Genomic DNA, 16,320 nt, shown 5'->3' on the forward strand with positions numbered 1-16,320 from the left:
TTGTTGTACAGAAAATTCGGTTAAGCCTTACTCTTAAGGTTTTTCTGTTATGGAGATCTTAAAATTACTAGGTCCCTGAGGTCCAGAATACAGACATCTTCACAGGAACCCAGGATCAAATTCTCCTAAAAGTCTTTGTTACTTCTCTAACGCATTGGTATTTCATTTTCTGACAGACAGAAGGGAAGCCAGGAGGTCCTCTTGACTGATGATCGGAATAGTACGTGGATTTCAATCCAACTTCCCTCTCTGGCCAAGTACTAATGTAGTTCAAATATTGAATCTGTAGTAATAAGACTTAAGTGTCTCAAACTGAAGAGAAGTGAGGACAATCTAATAATTATAGCAACAAACTGCCATGTGAGTGTAAAATAGATTTAGCTATTTTTCCCCCATCAGTGTTGTGACCCACTAAACTTTCTTGTGTATCCGCATAATCGCCCTTTATGACCCATGGAAGGAAATCTAACTTTGTTCAATACTATTTACTTTTCAGCACAGATTATTCTATTCTGATTTAAAGTCTACCCCTTAATCAATTTCTGCTACCTCTTCCATCTAAGACAAGGGAGCAAACTGAGCTAGCTGGTGACTCCTAGGCATCTCCCTACATTTCTGCAACTCTCACCTTCTGGGTGTCCGAACACTGAAGTTAATTAAATCCAGGGATCTGAGCTCTCTCAGAGCCCAGGGATCTGAGGGTCCCCTCCTCCTGCCTCAACTCCCCAACTCATTCTTTTGCTGACAGTTTCACAGATGCCCAGACCTCTAGGGCTTCCAGAACTTCCCAGCCCACGTGAGGTTATCAGAATGCATGTTTTGAATTATTCAAACATATCTGGAACATACAAATCTGATTTTAAAACCAGTACATGTATTAATACTTCTCTCACATTTGATAGAGAAATGATCCAGTTCATTCACATCATGAAAAAAAAATCACCAAATGTCTTGCATTTGGTGCCAAGTACAACATAATTAATTGAAATCAAACATACTTTCTGAAATCTTACCTGGGATGAGAAACAGTGGTGGTAGAAAAGATTGCACAAAACGGCCAAGAAATTTCTGAAAGGAGTCAATTATCCTGAAAGGAGGTTGTTTTGCTGCCCAGGGCAGAAAAAGTAGCAGAGCTCGGAAAGAAATGCTCCTATGCGGAAGAGGTAGTAAAGGATAGAAAAGAGAGGGAAGGGAGAAGCCAACTATATAAACACTGGTCTGGTGACATTTAAAATGTAATAGGATGAGAAAGGTTAAAAAAAAAAAAGTTCAACCCATAAGCAAGGATACCCAAGACAAATCACAGAATAAGAGGCAGCTAATTAGGCTGAAATTTCCACATTGCTGAGTATGTCATTCAAAATACCCGTGATGTCAAAAGGAGATCATGACCTGCTTTACAATGTGCCAAGGGTCGAATGTGATGCAGATTCTATCAAATAATTTAAATACAAATAAGTCTTAAATGACCTCTAAATTCTTCCCTGCTATGCTAACATTTTCAAAATCATTAAACAAACATGTAGAGAAATCACTGGAACAAACTGAATGTCAGTTGCTTGTTGTATACATTATTCACTTTAAACGTTAAAAAATACATAATGGTCTCTACTGTTAACACCGTTAGCCCAGACTAACCTACACCTTGTAATAAAATAGTGTTAGCAAAGCCACTTGAAAATCCTTTTAAAATCTTGAAATCAAAATCTCCAGAGACTTTTAGTTCACCTTACAACGGCAGGTTGTATCAATACATATCAATGTCAATATCAATACATATCAATATATCAATATCAAATACATATCAGTACCAAAACTCTGCAACAATCCCCCCCAATAGTATTCCTTGGTAGTTGTACAGAATGTTATTTTGCTATAATGTGATCACCCGGTTTTTAAATATAATTTTGATGAGAAATCACTGCTTACATTTTTCTAGCAGGAAGTTTTGAAAAGACTAATTTGAAGTGCCTCTCAACTGTCATTTGTTTAGAAACTCAAGAGGTTTTCTAACAGTCTGTCAATAAGCATGTCCCGTATATAAGGAGCCAATAGTATAAAACAGAGCATTTCCTCCTCACGTCTGTCTCACAAGTTGGGATTTTTGCCTAATGGGTTGTATCTAATTCGGACATTTATCAAATCTCTGAAAACTTAGCTATTGCTTCAATATGCCTTTTTAAGTTTACATTTGGGAGAAAATTGAGTTAAATTCTAAACGAATACCATCAGTTTATTTCGGTATCTCAAAGTGAGACCTCAAATTAGAAACTGAAGTTCTAAAAAGGAATTTGTGCATTTTCAATACATTCTTTAAAATTAAAGCCAGTTACTAGAAAACACCATCAACAAGAAACAGTCTCCATATTTGAAGTAAGTTTGATTCAGGGACATTTGGGTGGCTCAGTAGGTTAAGTGTCCAACTTCAGCTCAGGTCATGATCTTGCAGTTCATGGGTTCGAGCCTCGTGTTGGGGGCTATCAGCTCAGAGCCAGGAGCCTGCTTCGAATTCTGTGTCTCCCTCTCTCTCTGCCCATCCCCCACTCCGTCTGTCTCTCTCTCTCAAAAGTAATAAACATTAAAAAAGAATAAGTGTGATTCTAAAGTAACAAAACCAAACTGAAGAGTAAGACGTTTGTCACCAATGCTGCTTCTTGAACAGGGAAAAATAAAAACGTTGTAGATAACATCTGTGAAGATGTTGAAAGGGTGTTCAGATGCTCTGAACAGCTTTGTGTAACAGTGGCTCCACATTAAAAAATTCTTAAGTTATACCTTTCCTTTTTCTCAAAATTGGTCTCACCAAGCATTCTCTTACAGTTACCATGCATAGTCAAAATGGGGTTCCCTGACCTGCTATCCAACAACTGCACCTAAAATTAAAAGGGATGAAAGAAAGGGAAGAGATACTACAGAGAACATGTATATATAATACAAAGGTTAGGTGGGATTGAATTAACTGAGCTGGAGAGTATGGGGGAAAAAAAGAGAGAAATGAAGAATCTGTACAGTAACACGATCTTACCAAATGTTATCAGGAAATTCTGTACTCAAAAAATTAAAATCTTGCATAGTACATTTTGTGAAAAAAAAAAAAAAAAAGTCTTGTCCAATAAAGGGGAAAGTCGATAGAAAAGAAAATCATATGGGGAATCCACGTTGGGCATGCCATTTAATTTCTGTCCTGCATTTCTGCCTAACAGAATGGAGGCTGAAACCAAACTGTCAGGTTCATACCCCAGCTTGGTCATTTGTTGGTATGGGGCATTAAGTATATTACCAATCTATTTTATTCCTCAGTTTCTTCAGGTCTACATGGGAGTAATTACAGTATCTACTCCAGCAACTCTTAAGGGCACGGTCTAGGTGCTTTCTTTTTTTCTTCTTTTTAAAGTTGTGCAGCTAGTTCTAATAAAGAGCTAGGTTTGAGAGCTACCAGATTAGATAAATGTAAGATTCATATAGCTTTATGTTACAGTTTCATACTCCAAAATACCATGAGTTCAAACATCTACACAACAGTTTCTCAGTAATAATTCATTCTAAGAACAGATAACTTCTATTTTAAATAAAGAGATGGAAAGCTTCAGGGAAATTAAGTAACAGACTCAAATCAATGGCAGAACTTGGGGGAAGGTTTTAATTCACCTGGAAACATCCACAAGTACACTATTTTATTTTTATGCTATTCATACTATATTTTTCATGTATGTGCAAATTTTTTATGTGTGCTGTAACTCATTCTGTTACTTCTAGGCAAGAAAATTCTCAGACTCACTACATAATAATACTCCAAAGAGGATATTTTCTTTCACTTATACATAAGGAAATCCAATTGTGTTTTTTGTTCCTGCATTAATAAAATAAAGATATGACCACCTCTCATACACAGACACTGAGAGGTATTGAAACTAACCCTTGTGAATGTGGTAGGCAAAATGTAAAAAATTCAAATCAATATATACCTGAAACTAATATAACATTGCATGTCGACTATACTTTGATTTAAAAAAAGTTAACTTTTTTTAAATCAATAAAAGTTAGCTAAACTTTACGTGTACAAGGATAATCTCTCTTTTCTTGTTGTCAGACCATAGCTGCTTCTATGGAAACAAGACAATCTCAGCATATTACCCCCCCAAAATTCTGCAACTGAAGGGAAATTTCATGTTCATTTCAGTAGGAATTTGACTTTTGCCCTACGTGCAACTATCATAGCTCTTGGATGAGACATTCACCCTTCCAGTCTCTAGAGCATTGTTCATATACTTTACTGTATTTCACCTCTGTCCTCGACTTGTAAACGAAAGTCAATAAATACAGTCGTTTGGCTTGGATGGTCCTGCTCTGGTACATTTGGTGACATTCTACTTACCTATTCTATGATTTTAGAACCGAATATAATTAGTTGACCATACATGAAGGAATGGATACCTCTCGAACAGACCTGTCAGAAAGATTCAGGCTTGAAGTTACACTGCAACAGTCACAAAGCTCAGGGATGAAGACAGTTGGGTCCGACAGCAGGTCACCTAGAACACCGAGGGAATAACTGGCTAGTTATAAAAGAAGAGTCACCACCATGCAAAAGTTTAATTATGATCAATTTTATTTCATAACTGCATTGTTGGGCACTTTATGGTAGTATGTAGTTCAGCCAATATTTGCGTTTGCATATTTTTCTAAAAATCCCCAAACAACACTTTTATGCACAATGTCCTCCCAATAGTAGTCAACTTTAGAGATGATTTATACTGTAGCCTCAAGGATGCAAGAACACTGAAACAAATCTCAATGCTGGGTAGGTGTTTACAGATATCTGTCACCATGTCTAGCAAAAAAGCTCAAGATGTTCAGTACTTTTAAACAGTTAGTCATTTAAAGCAAAAGAAATAACCTTTGGAAAAGTTCCATTTTGAACCCCTCATGTACCTTTTATAGAAAAAAAAAACCTTTATGCATATTAAGTTGTGGACTTCATGCAGTTCATACTTGCTTGCTGTTTTAGGCATTGCTGTAAGTACTAAATCGTAACAGAGTCAAGAAGTCTTGTTTTTGGTATATGACCATTAGATGGTTCTCAAAATTACCACATGGAAGTTATACTTGATGCCTGTGGTGCATTTAGCATGCACAGGGTTCTAATTCTGTCCTTTCCTAAACATCACATAACCAACCAGAGGGTGGATTTGTTAAGGTACCTCATTAAGGCTCTCATCTGAGAAGTGAAATAACACAGAGACAAAAGAGACCTGGACATTTATCGTATCAAAGAGGTAATCATTTGTGACTTTGCAATCTTTTAAGATAAAAGATTGCATGTTTTAAATTACTTAATTAAAGGATGGTTTGAAGGAAAACACAGCTTTCTGGATAGAAAGCATCCAGCTAATATTGCTGTTCAGTACCTTGTTTAATTTTTTGGTATGTTTGCAGATCGCATCCAGAGCTACAGATATTCCACAGTGCTTTTCTGCCTCGTTCAAGTATAATAAAAGTAGAAATCTATAGAAGCTCTAAGGTTAAACAAACTGTACACCATACAAAAATTAACTTAATTTATAGACAGTCAAGGAGTATTGGCAATGCCCTTTATAAATCTTACCAAAGATTCATCACAAAGGATATTACAATCTACATATGTGGTCATCACCATACAAATGCCATTTAGATTTATGTGGTGGAACTGAATATCTGTTACATGTACACATGTAAAATCAGCATTTTGCACTATATACATTTCTTTTAAAGTAATAGTATTGTCAATACTAACCTAAGGTTCAGGATTTCCTTATTGCATATTTATTGTTGCTGAGGCAGTTAGTTATGATACAATAATGCAATATCCATAATTACTTTAAATAAACAAAAACATTTCTCCTGCCAACAATATAAAGGATTTTTTTTTTCTAAAATCACATAGAACATTGCTACATACAATTTTACACAAATACTGAAAAACATGACCTTAAGGCATCTGCTAGAAAAGCAGATGTGCATATTTATATGAACTAAATTATGCAGGAAAAATATTGCACAAAATCCTATTATTTTCAAAATAAAATGTGCATCTTTCTAAATACACATAATTCCCTATCATGACCAAATGAAAATGCGAAGCGGTTTGCTCAAAAACAATTCTGCCTCTTAAGTAAGCTTTAAGAAACAGACATGAGCAAAGTACTGGGCGCGACACAGGAAAGATGTGAGTACTGACAGAGACTCTGTGAAAGCTATTTCCTTATAAGAAGTGCTTTGGGGGATGAGATTTGGGTATTCGTTTTACTTTCTGAAACTTACATTCTCATTTACAAATATCTACCCAGAATCAGGGTCTGTTCCGCTAAACAAAATGGAATTTGCATCAGAAAATTTATTCATGAAAATAATCTTTTCCTGAAAATCCAGATTTTCTGCAGGAGAAGGGAGATCTAGTGCTGATTATGAGAACATTCACAGTTTTCTCCTCTCCATCATGAGTCTACTTCATGCTATTTAAGAAACAACTAATTCATGAACATACCTGAATTCTACCATCAGGATCTTAGCACAGAATCCTAACAACAGCACTGACACAGTTTTAATTTAAGAGGCAGGGACAGCAGAGACCGTTTCTAGAGAATGCTATTATCAAGATAAAGACAGTAAAAATTAGTTTCCATCAACATGCACCCACACCCTCAGTTAGCCCTAAGGTAAGTAAAGTGGCCCTCAGTATTGCAAAGAAGCATCATTCCATTATAGAGCCCTGTGCTGCCTGGTGAAAGGATTGAGCATAGTGGTGACAGACAATCAGATAAACAAGGACATTTAGTTTCTAAGAGCCTCTAAGTCTGTCCTTTAGAAATAGATATCTTAAAATAGCAGCATTATTATACTTCATTATAATAATAAAGTTAATGAAATTGGAAATAGTACCGTGGTTCTGTACTTAGAGCATTTTCTGATTAAGCAGCCTTAAAAGACTTTTTTTTGATGTTAGAATCTTGGGCTAATAACTTCTAAGCAAAATATATTATTATTATTATTATTATTATTATTATTAATGAGATTTATAATTTCTTTTCCTTTTAAATTCAAATGTTTTAATTGGTTCCTTCAGAGCAGAGACTAGGTTAATTATTTTATTTCCTAAAATCCTCAGATACTGTACCTTGCATACGACTGATAAAAGTCAATAAATACTTCCTAAGTGATGAGTTATCCATTTTTAATCAGGAAAATAATCCTGCTATATTTTGGTGCCTTTCTAAAATATGCTAAAGTGGGTAACCATCAAAATCTGCCACTTAACAACATACTGACTTAACAAAACGACAGCTTCTAAATTCACACACTACTCTTCCATCCCCTCCTGAAACACCACAAATGCAATATTTAAGGGCAAAGAGGATAAAAGCCATGGTGGGATTCAGGGAGAATTATGATGGTTTAGAGGCCATATGAAAGACTATTTACCAAAGCCAAACGTCCTATTCATTTATACAACTCTGTTGTGGAACAGATGTAGCTTCTTGGAAAAAAAAATTCAAATAGCAGGGGAGTTCACATATATTTCATTTAGTTATAATAGAAAATATAAGCATAGCAGAAAATAAGATAATACTTTTGTTTATTTCAGAATTCATCTTCACTTCACTTCACTCTCCCTACATCCACCACAGCACTGGGAAGTCTAGTTTAAGAGAAGACTTTGAATACTCAAAATATTAGTGATTTGAAATACTAATACTTTCAGATTAGTAGTCTCTTGGATACTAGTCTTTTGGATTCTTTCCAAGAACAACATGTACAGATTTTGTTTTTGCTGTTGTTGTTTTTTTTTAACACAGAATATAAAAGCTGACTTTGCATGTTAAAATAAGGCACAAATCCAGTTTAAAATACCTTCATGCAAACTTGCTTGTGAGTGGCTAAATACCCTCACAACACAGTTTTGTAGTCAAACATCTCATGAGGGGACTGGATGACAGAAGAACTTACATTTCTGAAGCCATGATGTCTATTAAGCAAATGGACTAAAACCCCAGCTTTACCTATGCTACACTCACAATATTCCCATTCCCATGCCTCATTCGAACAGTCGTGTTAAAAAAGGCTTTTCTTTTCAAAAATTATGAAGAAATATTTGCCAAGCAGATTCACAACCAGAATGACCTTTTGTTCTTCTCATTTAAAATAGCTCTTCTGATAAGTTGACTTTTTTTACTATACGCTTCAACAAAGTAAAACGGAATTTTGTAATGAGTATATAAAGGCAAAATTTGACAAGAACCTTGAGTCTTAACTTTTGTCTTAATAAGGATTAAACACTTTTTTCCTTAATGTATACTGAGTCCATCCTTATAAGGAAAATAAGACTTGTCTTCCTTTATAAACATGAATGAATAATTGTCCTCAGTAAAACATATCCACTTAAGATTTTGGGATGTGGTTGTAAAAAGAAAAAAACTTTGTCATTTCTTTAAATTATTTAAAGACTGACCTGAATAAATATTTTTAAGCAATGTTTTTAACAACACCCCTTCCAAGATTCCTTTTTTAACTCGCAAGTAAATTCTTTCAGCAAATGTTCTAGGGTACAGTCCTGATGAGGTTCTTGAATGGTTTCTCAAACATCTTTTCTAAAGTGACAATTTTTTAAAACTAATCATGATTGGGGATGTACAGAGTGTATACTGAATACACAAATACCAAATTAACCATAACATCACTGCTTTTGTTTCCTGATTTTTTTTCCTGACAAACTAGCTTATCATGAAGCAGTCAATGCATGATTCCTTGTGAGATGAATTTCAACATTTAACAGTGAATTTGAGGGAGAAGAGACGAATCTCCTATGCAGAAGAATTCCAAATAATTTATGTAGCTACTCCACCCTCTGGGAGAGGAAGCATAAGCTCTACTCCTTAAGAGTGGGCTGTACACAGTGACTTCCTTCCAAACAAACACTACCGTATAGGAAGGGAGGGGAGAAAGTGTAGTGGAGAAATCTAACACACACCACCTAAGCTAGGCTATCAAAGTCAACATGAACATTCACGATAAATCATGCTGACATTATGTACCTTGGATATGATGTAATGAAAGTGACACTTCACTTCTGGAATCTTCCTCCCCCCAAACCCATAATCACAGTGTAGTCATGAGGAAAATAGCAGACAAATTCTATTAGAGGGACATTTTACAATTTATCGGACCAGATCAGTACTCTTCAAAACTGTCAAGGTCATCAGCAACAAGGAAAGTCGGAGAAAATGTCACAGCCAAGAGGCATCTAAAGACACATGACAACCAAATGTAATGTGGTATCTTGGATGGGATTCTAGAACACAAAAAAGACATTAGGGAAAAACTAAGGAAATCTGAATAAAGCATGGACTATCGATACTGGTTCACTGATTGTGGCAAATGTACCATACCAATGTAAGATATTAATAATAGGGGAAATTGTGTATAGGGTTATATGGGAACTCTCTGTACTTTCTTCATAATTTGTCTATAAATCAAAAACTTCTAAGCTATAAAGTCAATTATTTTAAAAAGTAAATTTGAGATGATAAAAATATTTAATGTAGAATTATTAGTTAAGAAAAAAAAAGATAGGAATATTTCTTTAGCAGGATAGTTCATGTTATGTTTGGCTTTCTGGGACTGGATTCCTAGATAGCAAAGGCATACAGAGAGACTGGGAAAAAAATTTAAAGTGTCTCATTTGTAAACAGAAGTCATCAATTTCACATTGTAATTCAGCACTTCATATATTTCACTGAGTGAAAGGTAAATGTGTACCTTTATACGTTTTGGAAAACATGGTTGCAGTGTCCACAAGAGAGCTTTTTAACTTTGAAAAATTAATTTTGTCCTTGATTCAATGAATAGAAAAAGGCATTATTGCTCTGCAGAACACTTATAACTTATCCTTCAAAATTTACAGGTAATTCCATAAATTATTAAAGTATGCTAAATATAGGCTTAAGATTAAGGCAGTTAGTGGGTCAACAGTTTCAGTAGTTTCAGGCTAGTTTTGAGAAGTTTTGATATCCTGATCAGTTCATGCTCAACCAGATTAGAATAGTAGCTACTGGTTATGTGCAAGGGTTATATATGCATACTTAGTTTAAATAAATGAATGGCATTAAGCACCAAATACTGGGAAATCATATGTTCAACATATACTTCCAACATACATACAAACTAGTACCTGATTGAAGAGCACAGTAGGAGAATTAGCTTTACATTTAAAAAAATCAATCAATATATAATCACACTCACGAGATGAATGAGTGGGAAAAATGTATGCTCCAAATGAACAATAATTTTTTAGACAGTCCAACAACTGTCATTCCTACATATAATTCTGTTTACCATAGAGATTACATGGAATCCTAAAATGTCTCCATAGAAGCTTAGATGCACGTGAGTGACTCTTAACTGTTGATTTAAGTTTGGTTTCCACTTGTGTTTTCCTCTGAAATGTTTAAGTCTTGCTGGAAGGCAGATGTTATGTGACATAACGACACCACTTCATGAAGCAGTCCACTATCTTCTGAAGTCTCTTTGGCTTCTTTCCCTTCTTTCTCCCAAGGGACAAAAGTAGATGAATGTCGCCCAAGGCTGGGTATAAGCAGATCATCTGAAATCTGGCTTAGTGTTTCCTTCCTTTCTGTTTTACACTTTTCATCTTCGGAAACTTCAGGCGAAGCTAACTGGAAATCCAGTTCTGAAGCAGAAGCTGCCTTTTCTGTGACCGCGGGCCCCCTCACATTGTCAACACTGAGGTGTTTTTCATTGTTTTCCTCTTTCAGGATAAACAGAGAATCTGTCCAACCACTAGAGGGAACTCGCTTCCGGGGAGATGGAGGAAGGTGTTTGCCATGAAGGGCACTATCATCTTGCCCGAGATGCCACTCTACTTGGTCACCAGAACCACTGCAAAGTAGGGTCAGATTATTCTCACTAGGTGCATTGGATTTATTCTGAAAGCAGAAACCACAAATTCAGAAAAATTTTCATGAGTCTATAGTATTACTTCAGCAAATTATTTTCCAGTTTGAAATAAATATTAGTATCTTTCATGGCTGGGAACTTGAAGTTCCTCGTAGAAGAAATATAGCATCAATAGTGAATTCTGAACACCTGCAAATGGCTCTATTAACAAGAAAACATATAAATATATGTCAATAAAGATGAAAAATTAAATAAAAAGAACTTGCCAAGTCCCCTCCCCCCCAAGAACCCAAACAGACCAGCTACCTCGTATAGTCAATGCCAAGTTCTGGAATTACTTACAGTCACAACATGGTTGCCATCACTCATACTTCCATCTCTTGTTTTTTCAAACATTCAGTTCAATTTGTTTAAAACACTGCTCATTTTTAAAGTAATATAATAAAAAAATTACTTGAATTGATACATTTATTAAACACTTTTTTGAAGATCCAGGAAATATAGAAAAAAAAGTAGAAACATTTCAGATCTAAAAAAGTGCCCAAAAAGACAACTATAAAATCAGATCGTAAGAGACTATTATGCTTGATAAAAGAACATTTTTTTTCTTTTTTTGATTTTTCTTTTTAAATTCTTTGATGTTTATTTATTTTTGAGAGAGAAAGAGACAGACAGAGTGTGAGCAGAGGAGGGGCAGAGAGAGAGGGAGACACAGAATCCGAAGCAGGCTCCAAGCTCTGAGCTGTCAGCACACAGCCTGATGTGGGGCTTGAACTCACAAACTGTGAGATCATGACCTGAGCCAAAGTTTGACACTTAACCTACTAAGCCACCAGGAACCCCAAAATAATTTTTTTTTCAATTAATGACAATAACCACTAGAATCGGACACAAAATTGGAAAATACTGGAATTTTTCGTGGTTAAATTTTATATTTTTGAAGATTTGACTACTTACCTGTTTGAGGTTAAACGCTTTGACCGACTAGGACTATATGTAACATGAAGCAATTCATAGCAAAGGGTAAGTATGTTTTCATTTAATTTTAAGGCTGAAAAATCAACTAACCGTAGGTTTGTAATCAATATCATCCATTGATCTGAAGAAATCCAAGCTCTTCGCTGCTGCCAGCTTTCCTTGGTCAGAGCTGTGTGTGCTCAGTGTATCTAAGATCTCTCCTAGTAGGTCCATTTCACCTGAGTAAGGAGTCTTTACTCTTGCTTCAACGGAGTCATCGCTTTCATAAAAATCAGCAGAAGCTTCTTCTCCATCTTCAGAGGATAACCTGGAGGAAAATGAAGCACATCCTAGTAGTTACAGCCACGCACAAGGCATATGAGAACCTTCCCCCGGCTACATTCAAGCAGTGAGAGAGTCTTAAGACCAAAGTGCTTTTCAGTGGAACAACAGCGAAATGGCTAACTGGTTCATGGTCAAATTCTTCATAGAGATGTGTATATACCAATTCAAATATGGGAAATTTTGGGTACATGCACAAAGAAAAAACAAACAAATAGCTATGGGTCCTTAATCTGGAAGCAGAAGCAGGGCTTTTCACACAGTCTAATTCTGTGGGATTTGGGACATTAGCCTTAGAAATAGTAGATGGAACATTTGGAGGATTCGCTATAGCCAGGTTAACTCTCAATATTGGTATGTGGTTTTCTCTTTATTTATTCATTTATTTTAGAGAAGAATGCATATTCCTTTATATAGACAAAGATACACTTAACAGAGAAAAAAGAGTCATTCTCTATGTCAAACTTGTTTAAAAAAATTAAACACCTACTATTATTATTTTCCTTATTTATAGTAAAATTATTTTTAACATTTTGTATTAGAATTTCACCTTCTGTTATCACCATGGACTTAAACCCCTCCTATCCCCGTGACTCAATTTATTTTAATTGACTATTATCACTGTTCCTGCCATTTAACCTGCCCCTCTTTACTAGGTGGGTAGGAGCCTAACTTGGGTGGGCTTCTATCTCTCCTTTAACACTATTCCAGATATTTCTGTAGGCATCATTGTTTTCCAAGAATAAGATATTTCAAGTCTATCTTTCTTCCTATCTCAAGATTCATCCCCCATGAGACTCCACTGAGCACTGGCTCTTTTTGCTGAAGAACACCGTAAGGCAGCAAAATCTGATCTCTAGGACTGTACATTCTTTCAACTATCTTTTGAAATCCTAGAACTCCTGCCTTTCGGCCACAACACTTAGTAGGATTCTAAAATCCATCACGACTTACTTGCTTGCTCTCTCGTCATGGTCGTCATCATACAGAGCACTATCAAGGCTCTTAAGAGGTCTTTTCAAGCGTCCCTAGAGAGGGGAATTGACAATAAAGTGGCATTAGTAGTTTAAATAAGTCTTTTTCATAAATTTTAAAGGAAGAATTTTATTTGGCAAGGAACACTTTTATTGTATGACTCCTTTTTTTAAATTTTATTTTTAATGTTTATTTATTTTTTTGAGAGAGAAAGAGAGAGAGTGCGAGCGGGGGAGGCACAGAGAGAGGGAGACACAGAATCCAAAGCAAGCTCCTGGCTCTGAGCTGTCAACACAGAGCCTGGTGCGGGGCTCAAACCCATGAGATGTAAGATCATGACCTGAGCCGAAGTCCGCCGCTTAACTGACTGAGGCATCCAGGTGCCCCATGACAAGAACATTTTCAAAAGAAATATGCATTAATGGTTTTTGAATATTACCCAACAACTTGACAAGCTGTTCAGTTATAAGGGGAGGGAATCAGGCAATATTTATGTCAACATTTACAGCTCAAACTAGTAAACAAGAACAAATCACTGGATTGGACACACACACACACACACACACACACACACACACACACTGATCCGGTCTGTCAGTCCCTGGTTTAAAACTACTTGACTTATGATCAATCATATCCCCATGTACTTATCCCCCAGTTTCAATAAGCTTCAATATTTGCCAATCTTCTTTCTTTTATCCCATCTCTCCAATTATTTTAAAGCCGTGCTCCTCCAAACTGAGTATGCATACAAATCTCTTGGAGATCATGGTGAAAACGTAGATTCTGACTCTACAGTGGTTCTAAGGATGAGGCCAGAGTTTCTGCATTTCTAATAGGCTCTCCGATGAAGTTAGTGCTGCCTGATCTGCACGTTATTTGCTGAATAGCAAGGCTTTGAACCAAAGCTGGACAACCCATCATTTCACCTGGAAACACTTCATTGTGTATCTTTAACAGGTAAGTGTTCTTTAGACACAACGAAAATATCATTATCATACCATACAAATTAACAATTATTCTTTAACATCCTCTATTCTCAGGCCGTTTTCATATTCCCTTATTACCCCCAAAATATTTTAGTTTGTTTATCTGGACCAGAATCTCAACAAGGTTAACACTGTATTTGGTTGATGTGTCTGTCAAGTCTCCTTCAGAGACTATCAGTTCCACTTTCTCCACCCTTTATGCCATTTGTGTCCCTAGACATGTGGTTTGATCCTCTTCCTGTAAACTGGCAGTTACATCTGGAAGCTTGGATAGACTCAGTTGCTGGGTTTTTGTTTTTCTGTTTTTGGCAAGAACATGTTATAGGTGTTGATGTGTTTTTTACTGCACCAGATCATTCAGACCAGGAGGCACATAATGTTAAGTTGTCTCACTTTCGGTGGCACTAAGATTGATTAATGGCTCCAGGATTCAGGTTGGCTGATACCATCCACTATGAATTTTTGTTCACTTGATGGTTTTAGCATCCCGTGATAATCCTTGGGTAAGTTAATTATGCATTAGGGGCTTCAAAATTATGCTTTTCAAAAGCATTTCTTCTATCTTTACTTGTTGGCATTCTACCAAGAATTTTGTCCTATTAACTATTTTGAAATTCAATGTGTACAGGAGAGGTAGGATAAATCCTTGATTCTTTCTTTTGCTTAACAATTTCCAGAGTAATGAGTTTATACCTAATGATCTCTAAAAGTGAGCTGTGAGGGTTTTTAAAAAGGCACCATCATTTGTACATATCTCATATGGCTCAGCCTATCACAGTAGATTCTTCTTGATGTTTGATGTCCCATTATTAAACTATACCATGATTACATTTTACAAATGGCTCTTAATGTTTAGAGATATAGCTTGAATACTTGCAGGTTAAATGATGTGTGATGTGCTATTGGGTATTTACTTCACAATAATCCAGTGGTGGAGAGGGATCATGGGTGGAGCTGGCACTGAAATAAGATTGACCACACGTTGATAATTGTTGAAGCTGTATGAAAGGTATCCAAGAATTCTTATAAGCTTTTCTTTACTTTAACATGTTTCAATTATGTTAAGTGTTCTTTCCACAATGAAATAATTTAAGTTTTTTTTAAATGGTCCTATCTTTGATCCAGTGTTAGTCCACTCAGGTTGGCTCTTGTGTCCTTTAAACACAAGCGACCTCAGAGGTTCTTTAGTAAGCTTCTTGCTTTTGGCCCAACATAATGTCTCATTTCAACTTATACATTTTCTGCATCAGACCTGGAATCAGTCACTTCCTGTAAGAGTTTTGGTTTCTGTAAGTAGGAAATGGCACATCTTTATTTATTTAATTTTTTTTAAAGAAGTTTTTTTTAGTGTTTAATTTTGAGAGAGGGAGAGAGAGAATAAGTAGGGGAGAAGCAGAGAGAGAGGGAGACAGAGAATCCGAAGCAGGCTCCAGGCTCTGAGCTGTCAGCAGAGCCCGACGTGGAGCTCGAACTCACGAACCATGAAATCATGACCTGAGCCAAAGTTGGACGCTAAACTGACTGAGCCATGCAGGCGCCCCAGGAAATGGCCAGAGTCTGAGTGCTATAGGTGTCCATGGCTGCAAAGCATCCTTTTGAACGGATGGCAGCAAAACTGAAGTTCGTAGACTTTAACCATGACATCACCAGAGAAGTTTCTGTCTTCCAATTCTGATCTCCCAATCTAGATAATTGTTTTCTTCTTTTCCTTCTCCTCTTCCTCCTCCTCCTCCTCCTTCTTCTTTGTAATTTTGAGAGAGAGAGACAGAGACAGCACAAGCAGGGGAGAGAGGCAGAGGGAGAGCAAGAGAGAGAGAAAATCTCAAGTGGCTCCATGCTCAGCGCAGAGTGGGATGTGGGGCTCGATCCCATGATCCTGGGATCACAAACTGAGCCAAAATCAAGAGTCAGATGCTCAACTGACTAAGCCACCCAGGCACCCATGATAGCTGTTTTCTTCTGTTGCAGACATAAAGAGTAAGCAAATTTCTGGAATTCATAATTCAGGAGTGGATCCCTACTCGTCTCCCTCCTCTATGCCAGTGCTGAGAGTAGAAGAAAGGAAAGAATGTATAGAGAAATATGTTCTTGTAGCCCCTGCTCAGAA

At 36.4% G+C, this 16,320-nt stretch overlaps 1 protein-coding gene across 4 annotated transcripts in view; it reads right to left on the reverse strand.

The window, feature by feature from the left end:
- Positions 1–10,160: 10,160 nt before the first annotated feature.
- Positions 10,161–16,320, reverse strand: part of DENND1B (DENN domain containing 1B) — a 253,965-nt gene continuing 247,805 nt past the window's right edge. For all 4 annotated transcript variants that reach the window (XM_042976469.1, XM_042976470.1, XM_042976468.1 and 1 more), the window contains 3 exons: positions 13,204–13,277; positions 12,019–12,235; positions 10,161–10,979 (listed from right to left, as the gene is read on the reverse strand). In XM_042976469.1, the coding sequence (XP_042832403.1) occupies positions 10,443–10,979; positions 12,019–12,235; positions 13,204–13,277 (828 nt within the window). In that variant the 3' untranslated portion in view covers positions 10,161–10,442. The remainder of the gene's footprint in view (positions 10,980–12,018; positions 12,236–13,203; positions 13,278–16,320) is intronic.

The sequence above is a fragment of the Panthera tigris genome, chromosome F3 (genome assembly GCF_018350195.1).
Source record: "Panthera tigris isolate Pti1 chromosome F3, P.tigris_Pti1_mat1.1, whole genome shotgun sequence".
NCBI lineage: Eukaryota > Metazoa > Chordata > Mammalia > Carnivora > Felidae > Panthera > Panthera tigris.